This window comes from Fukomys damarensis, unplaced genomic scaffold (genome assembly GCF_012274545.1).
Source record: "Fukomys damarensis isolate Sample0158 unplaced genomic scaffold, DMR_v1.0_HiC HiC_scaffold_17, whole genome shotgun sequence".
In the NCBI taxonomy this organism is placed as follows: domain Eukaryota; kingdom Metazoa; phylum Chordata; class Mammalia; order Rodentia; family Bathyergidae; genus Fukomys; species Fukomys damarensis.
Genome location: NW_022900929.1, coordinates 26,788,369 through 26,796,275, shown reverse-complemented (window position 1 = coordinate 26,796,275; position 7,907 = coordinate 26,788,369). Strand labels below are relative to the sequence as shown.

Genomic DNA, 7,907 nt, shown 5'->3' with positions numbered 1-7,907 from the left:
TCTTCTCCAGCTCACTAAAGAGTGCCACAAGGGCCTGTCACCTCCCTCCTTGACCACAGTGCCGCCTCTGTTCATGGTGTTTCTCTCTCACATGTTGACCGGGAAGGGTCTTGTGGTGGCCGGACTGTTTTAGTTCTATGGCACACACACTCACTGTGAGGGTTGGGATCCATCTGTCCCCAGTCGGCTCAAGAATTCAGAATGAGGCTCTGGGAGGGTGACTGGACCGTGGGGACACTGTGCTCAGCAGTGGATTCTCCAGGGTGAGTTCAGGGCCGAATGTGCTGTCAGGAGGTGGCTGGAGACCACTGGGGTGTGACCTGGTAGCTCCCTCTGCCTCCCTGGCCCCTCCTTTCTCTTTCTGCTTCCTGGCTGCCTTGAGGATGTAGCTCTGCTTCACCACGCCCACCCTTCCAACGTTTCTGCCTCTGAGCCAGCCAGCCATGGACTGAATCCCCTGAACCATGAGCTGAATTAAAGCCCTCCTTTAAAGTGTGAGTGTTGAGTATTTTGTGCCAACCACAGGAAAGCAGATACGCTATGTGCATGGCAATCAGTTTTACTTTTTTGAAGCTGTTAACAAAACACTGCAGAAGCTGGAAGGTGAGCCAGTCCCCAGCCCTGTGATGCTCCCTGCATCACAGAAGCATTGGAAAGCATTGGATCCAGGCTTAAATCCTCCTTTCCCATGAAGTCAAGAGCCAAGTGCTAGTCTTTCCTGTTAGAGGAGCCTGTGTATCTGTGTTTCCATGCTTGTGCCTATACACACATGGCGGGTGTGAATGTGTTTGCAGTCATGTTGTGGGTGTACACGTGTCTGAATGCCTACACACATATTTGCAGGTCTCACAGATGTGTGTGCATGTGCGTGCACCCATACACGTGTGTGCCAACAGGTGGATGCCTGTGTGCACTCATGTATACAAAGACTGCTCCACTTCGCATGGCAGCCCCTGTATGACCTCACAGCAGGCCCTGGTCAGTCCTTAGCCTCCCTGCCCTGCAAAAGCTGGGGTGGGAGGGCAGGATCAGTCATGGAAGCGCCAGACAAGGCTTTGCTCTAGTTTGTAAGGAGCTCACCCCTGCACAGCAGGCCTCCTGCTCCACAGCTGCCAGAGCTGGGTCCTGTGTGCTTCCTCACACTGGGACGATTCCTTTATGCAGCACACAAACCTCAGCCCTGAAGTGGGTAATTAGATATCTCATTAACACCTGCTGAGGTGCTCTGGAACAGGAGCAAAGCGTCAAGAAAACAGGAAGCCAGAGGCACAGAATTTAACACAGGAAAGAATATTGCTGGCCCCCTTGTGGCCCCCTGCCTCTCCCAAACACCGCCCCACCACTGAGCCTCCAGCCCTGGTTTAGGGTTTCCCAACTTCCTGTCTGTTCTCAGTGTATGCATGCCTGCACTACAGATTCTTGTTCGGGCTTTCTGAGCTGTACACACCATTCTGTGATTTGCTTTTCCATTTGCAAGATCCTTCTGCACTGTTGGGGAGGCTGCTGGCGTCCCGTGTCCACATGATGCACCTTCCCCTGAGTCACATGCACCCCTTCTCTGGCACACGGCTGCCAGGGTCCTGGCTTCTGCTGCCGAGGACACTCCCACCAGGAACATCTTGAGTCTCGGGAGTGTCGCCAGGCTGTGTGGCCAGCAGGCTCAGGAGCAGAGGGGAATGGCCAGGCTGTGAGCTCTAAACCTGGGTTTAAAACATGGATTAGCACTGGGATTCGTGACAGAGTACAGGAGACTCATAGCCAACCTTCTAAAATGTCTCGTCATCTCTGTGGTCACTTGTAAGAACAAACCACTACCAGGATCTCCCTTTCGGGTTGGACAGGTAGCAGGGTAGGCAGGGAATGAGGGGACCTGGCGGGTGGTGGGGGCAGCAATACGTCCACAGCTCTTGGTTTAAACAGGGGTGCTGCGGGCTTGCTGGCCCCTGCTCCCCCTCCAGTTGGCATGGTGTTGGGCCAGAACTCCAGTGAGGCTCTCTGAGCTCTGTGCTAGGGTGGCATGGGCAGATAATGGGGAGCCAGATCCGGATCGCAGCTGTGGGAATCTGGGGCGATCAGAGCTTCCAGAACAAGCCAGTTACGCCCCCAGTCGTGGCCCATGGAAAGCACCAAGGTGCAGGAAGTGGTCATCATGGTCAGGGTGGGATGGAGGACAGTGGGGAGCTTCTGCCCAGCTAGTGGACAGACCTGGACATGAGCTCAGCCCTCATGAAGGCCCAGGGACCTCTGGAGGAATTTGAATGACTTGCCTAAAGTCTGTGCCATCAGCTCCAAACAGCAGGGACCAACTGAAATGTCTGGGTTCATCTGGGACAGCAGCAGGAGAGTCATTATACTTGACCAGATGCGTGGTTCTGCTGCTTTCTCTGCGTGTCAGGGATGCCAGGCCCTGGTACAGTCCTCAGGTAGCCACGCACCTGAGCTGAGGATTTCTGCTTGGGACCAGAGGATGATATGCACTACCAGACATGGCCAACAGAGGGCAATACAGACTGAGCCTGGCCATTATCCTCTTTGCAGTGTGCAGGCCCAGGAATCTGTGACACCAGCAGGGGATGAAGGGCGAAGACCATTCCAGGAAAGCTCTATGTGCCCCACCTGCCCCATTGTTAAGCACACACGGGACCATGCAGCCATCCTCAGATCTCCAGCCAGACTCGGGCACAGAGGATTTGAAGACGGAGCAGGAAAGGGCTCCTTGGGGATGGAGCCCCTTCTGAACACATGCAGCTTGGGGTCCCGAGCCTCAGGCAAGGGTATAGCCATGGAGGTGCCAAGGAGGGAAACTGAGCAGGGCACCCTCAGCCAAGCTGGGCTGGGATGAGAAGGTGGGAAGGAAAAGGCTGGTCCAGGGCAGGGGACTCCAGCTGCCAGCTCCACCAGGGTGGGTGCTGAGAGACTCCTCATCTGGGGTGAATCTCAGGCTGCAAATAAGAGGTCATAAGCCACACACGCACCCTTCCCATGCCCCTCAGACTCACAGGAGGAACGACCAGGAGACCTGAGCCTCGGCACCTGCCTCCTTGGGCCCGGGACACAAACCATCTCAAGCTTGGAAACCTGCATTCACCAGAGTCCTGACAGGACCGCAGGATGGCCTGACCCGAGTCCAGGGGCTGAGGAAGAGGTCCTGTCCACAGGCACAGGGTCACAGGACCCCAAGGTGGGGAGCGGGAGAGGGATTTTAAAAGCATACCACACTGGAGATTTAGCTCAGTGGTTCTGCCACCTGCCTCACAAGCACAAGGGCCCAAGTTCTATCCCTGGTACAAAAAAAAAAAGGTGTATTGCAAATAAGTTTGCTGCTCTGGTGATCAAATTCCTTATGTATTCACGTGAATTGCATAGCATTTTTTAAAATCTTAAATTTTTCCCTCACAAGAGTTCAAATATTCAATAGAATGTTCTAGAAAAAGAAAAAAGAACTCCAGACCATGGTCAAGTCGTCGACATGCTAGGGAAGCCTTAAGAAGATGATGTCCCTTGAGGTCCTGATGGCTCCTCCCCTCGCTCCCCAAGTCCTCAGATGCAGTGCGCTCCAGGTGACACGGGGGACCTGGACCGCAGGTCCACTGGCTAGATGGCAGCAGCCCATCGCTCAGGCGCGGCCCAGGCGCTTCTTGAGGAAGTGGCCCACCAGCCGCTGCGGTCGCTGCTGGTACTCAGCCAGCACCTCGTGGGGACTGCTGATCTGGTCCCCGAGCAGGCGGTCCAGGAGGGTGACACACACGACGGCCGCTGCACAGAGCCCCACGTCAGAAAGCCCAGGCTGGCCCGCAGGACAGGGGTGCACCGGGAGCGAGGGGTGCCCTGCTGTCCCCTGGGGGCCCCAGGCAGGCCCCGCCCAGTCCCTGAGTGGGTCCCTCCCTGCCTGCCACCCAGGGTCCTGGGTTGACCACAGCTAGAATCCCGGCCTCACAAGGGCACTGAAGTGCTTTGGAGTAGCCAAAGCCCACCCTGGACCTCGGGCACCCGGGTGGGGACACGGAGGAGCAGGATGTCTGTACGCGGGTCAGGGGAGCCCTCCTGGCACACCCACCTGGGAGGCCGCATGCGCTGCACAGGGCGGCGAAGACCGACGACTCCATCTCAATATTGCGGACGCCTGCAGCGTGGGCAGCCCGCAGGTAGGCCTGCTTGTCCTTCTCAGTGTATGAGCAGAGGGCGCCGTCCAGACGGCCTTGGCCTGTGCACAGGGCCCCCACGCGGTGACGAGGACGTGCCTGCCCCGGCCCCGGCCCCGCCCCGGCCTCCCCGCTTGCTCCACTCACCCTCATAGAAGTCTAGCGTGCACAAGGTGTTGCCCAGCACCGTGGTGAACTCCCCAAGCTCGGCGGAGCCGCGCAGCAGCTCCTGCGCCAGCCCCTCGTCCAGGTCTGTGCCGCGGACCACACGCTTCCCCAGCACGTGCTGCTCGAACTCCGGCTTGAAGCAGGCGTCCACGGCCTGCCGTGTGATGACCACGGAGCCGGGCTCCAGACCTGGGGGACAGGCCACCCGGCCATTACCTGACCCCACACTGCCTGCTCACGGCGAATACCGAAGAAGGATAGGAGGGGGCACGATGACCCCAAGCCCGCCGTTCTGGCCTCAGTGAGGCCATTCCTGCCTGCTCCTCCTCAGGACGCATTCTTGGGGTTCAAATCTGGTGTGCTGGTATTTTGCCCTGTATGTTCATTCCGCTAAGGACGGACTCTGCCCCATCCTGTGACCTCACAGCAACTTTACATGATGGGCCACTGCTGTATCTGGGGCCCAGGGTCTGTGCGCTGCAGTGGAGCCTGGTGGGCCACGCCTGTCATCCAAACACTGTGGGAGGCTGAGGCAGAAGGATCACAGGTTCAAGCCCCACCTGGGAACTCAGCGATTTAATAAGACCCTATTGCTAAATAAGTGAACGAATGAACGGCTGGGAATGCAACTCGCTGCAAAGGCACTGGGACCCCCAGCAGAAGTTGTGTATGGAAACCCTGGGCCCCTAGGCAGCAACTGTGTTAGAAGGCTAGGCTTTGCAAGATGATCAGTTCCAAGTGCAGTGTGCAGGCCCTTGTGATGAGATGAGTGCCCTCAAAGAGACCTCAGATTGACCTTCCCGCTCCAGAGCTGAGCTGACCACCGTGCATCTGCTCCAGCGGCCCCAATGGTCCAGGACACCACCATCCTCTCCTGACACTACTGCAGCCTTGTCAAGGAAATGAGGGCAAAGCAGGAGACCTTTACCTGAACTCCCCATAAGCTGTTTCTGTGCACAGCTGAAAATACGACTGAAGCCAGGTGCAGTGGCACACACCTGTCACCTCAGCACTGTGGGAAACTGAGGCAGGAGGATCGCCAGTTCCAGCCCTGCCCAGACAATATACCAATTTAGCAAGGTTGCATCTCAAAAAGTAAAAATTTTAAAAAAGGGCTGTGGAAGTAGCTCAGTGTGCACTGGGTTCAATTCCCAGTAGGAAGAAGGAGGAAGACAAGAAGGAGCAGAAGAGCAGACAGGCGACACACACCTGTAGTTTCTCATGAAGCTGAAGCGGGAGGATCACATAGGCCCAAGAGGTTGGGAGACCAACCTGGGGGATACAGCAAGGCCCTGTGTCTCAAGAAACATATAGGGCTGGGGATGTAGATCAGTGGCATCATGCCTGCCTCACAAGTGTAAGGTTCTGGGTCTGATCCCCAGTACAAAAAAAACACAAAAACACTTTTAGCTTCCTACGTGCCAGGTCTGCAGACACCCGCAGCGGCCCACATCTCCAGCTCTGTCCCCACTCTGCCACACTCAGGGGTCATCGGTGATATCGCCAACTGGGGGCCCTGCTCTCACTTAGAATGCCCAACTCCCAGGGCTACTTAGGGAGTTTCAATATCTAAAGCCCTTCTACAGAATTCTTTCCAATCACCTCTTTTTTTTCACTACTGGGGACTAAACCCAGGGCTTTTGCACTGAGCTACAGCCCCAATCCTTTTGTGTATTATTTTGAGATACAGTCTCACTACATTCCTAAATCCCCCAGGTTTGGCTCAAACTTGGGATTCTCCTGCCTCAGCCTTTTATTTTATTTATTTATTTATTTATTTTTAGATTTTTCTCATAAAAGTGCTTCAAATCCCTGTAGGAAGGGGTGGCGCACTGAGTGAAAGAGCAGAAGGCAGAAGGGAAGGAGGGATTGGAAAATAAAACACAAACCACAATAAGAAGACACAAGTGTCTCCAACAGCAGAAGCACAAGCTCTGGTCACGCACAGCTGGGAGAACTTTACACACCGAGCCTCCTTGCACATTTCCCGCACCTGCCTGCCTCCGCACCTGCCGGGCCCAGCCTTACCTATCCCACCCGAGGTGCCGATGCGAATGACAGTGACGTCGGTGCAGCCAGCATGGTACAGCAGCTTGAGGAGCTCGTGCAGCATGATGGCGATGGAAGGGATCCCCATGCCGTGCTGGAAGCAGAGGACACCATCTGAGGCCCGATGTAAGCCCTCAGCCCAGCAGCCTGGGCTCAGTGACAGAGGTGCACACACGGGTCGCGCCTGGCACGGGGTTCTATTGCAATTGTTCTATTTCAGCATCAGCTGCTGTGTCACCGAGGCCTGGTGTTTCCATTAGACTGCGTCACAGCTGTGTAGGTGGCAGGGAGAGACCCAGAGCACACACAGGGGTGTGCGGCACCGACAGAGGTCTTGGGGTGCACCCACCACAGGTGCGGAGCTCCTGGGCTCTGCGTGATGTTTTACGTGCCGTGGGGGGAAGGGAAGGTGGTGTCACACTGTCACACCGCGAGTTGAAGACCTGCGAAGCTGGGAACCAAGCCGTGTGCGCGCTGCTGTCCTGCTGGGAGCTCGCCTGGCCACACGAACTGTCAGTGGTAGAGGCTGAGAAACCGGAAGCTCGGCCAGCGGGAAGGTACCAGCGGCTAACGCGAGGAACAAACAGCTCCACTGGCAGCTGGAGCCCTGCACAGAAGCCCACCGCAGGCCTGCGTCTGGCCTCCGCACTCTCCTCCCTGTACTCTGTGCTTCTGCCATTCTGGGTAAGCAGCCGGTCCACAAGCCCAGCGCCTGTGGGCTCCTCCCGCGCAGTCTGTCACACCCACCACCTCCCAAACACCCTGCCTGCGTCATCTTTCCTGACAGCCCTCACGGGACAGGGCCCTAGGGCACAGGAATCTCTCGAATTTGTCCCGCAGTCCTCCTCCTGGGCTCACAGATGGGCTCCTGGCATGGCCACAGGTCCCAGCCATCGGGCAGGGCAGGGACTGCGCCGTCCTCTGCTAACTGCAGCTCACCATCCGCGGGGCTGTGGCTGTCCCGCTGCACCACTCCACCCAGAGCACCACTGTGTAGCCCACCTGCCGCCCGCGGTGTGCACGGCTGCCCATGGTTGCACTGGGCTCTGGGTGTGTGCTCAACCCCCCGCGGGCTGAACCTGGATCCTGCCCTGCCGTCCCCAGCCGCTGCTCGGGGCTCCCCCCGCTCGGAGCAGCCGATGGGACAGCAGCTGTCAGGGTGCAGAGGCGGCGGGGATCCCGGGCAGTACTCACACTCACAGACAGCACGGGGCCCACTTTGTACATGGCGTAGCGGTCAGTCCCCGAGCATATGTTGGGGTGCTCGTCCCCAGGGCGGCCGAGGCCCAGCTCAGTGGCCACGTATTCGATGAAGGTCAGCATCCGGGAGGGGCTCCCGCCCACGCACACAAACTGCAAGGGAGCACGCGATGGGGGAGGGGCTTAGGGCGGGGCCCAGGAACCGCGTTGTCACCTGGCAGCTCTGCAGTTCGCCAGCAAGCCGCACAGAGGCGCCGCCCGCCGTGGGAAGTGCAGAGTGAGGCCCACACAGGACCCAGGTGCGGTTCGCAGGCCAGGCTGGTTCTAACAAGCGGGGGGGGGGGGGGG

The 7,907-nt window shown here is 57.7% G+C and overlaps 1 protein-coding gene across 5 annotated transcripts in view; it reads right to left on the bottom strand.

The window, feature by feature from the left end:
* Positions 1–367: 367 nt before the first annotated feature.
* Positions 368–7,907, bottom strand: part of Upp1 (uridine phosphorylase 1) — a 16,259-nt gene continuing 8,719 nt past the window's right edge. For 3 of the 5 annotated variants that reach the window (XM_010624895.3, XM_033764924.1, XM_033764923.1), the window contains 5 exons: positions 7,554–7,712; positions 6,339–6,453; positions 4,290–4,499; positions 4,058–4,204; positions 369–3,756 (listed from right to left, as the gene is read on the bottom strand). In XM_010624895.3, coding sequence (XP_010623197.1) covers positions 3,617–3,756; positions 4,058–4,204; positions 4,290–4,499; positions 6,339–6,453; positions 7,554–7,712 — 771 coding nt within the window. In that variant the 3' untranslated portion in view covers positions 369–3,616. Of the gene's footprint in view, positions 3,757–4,057; positions 4,205–4,289; positions 4,500–6,338; positions 6,454–7,553; positions 7,713–7,907 lie in introns of all 5 variants that reach the window. The other 2 variants (XM_010624896.2, XM_010624897.2) reach the window with 2 other exon arrangements.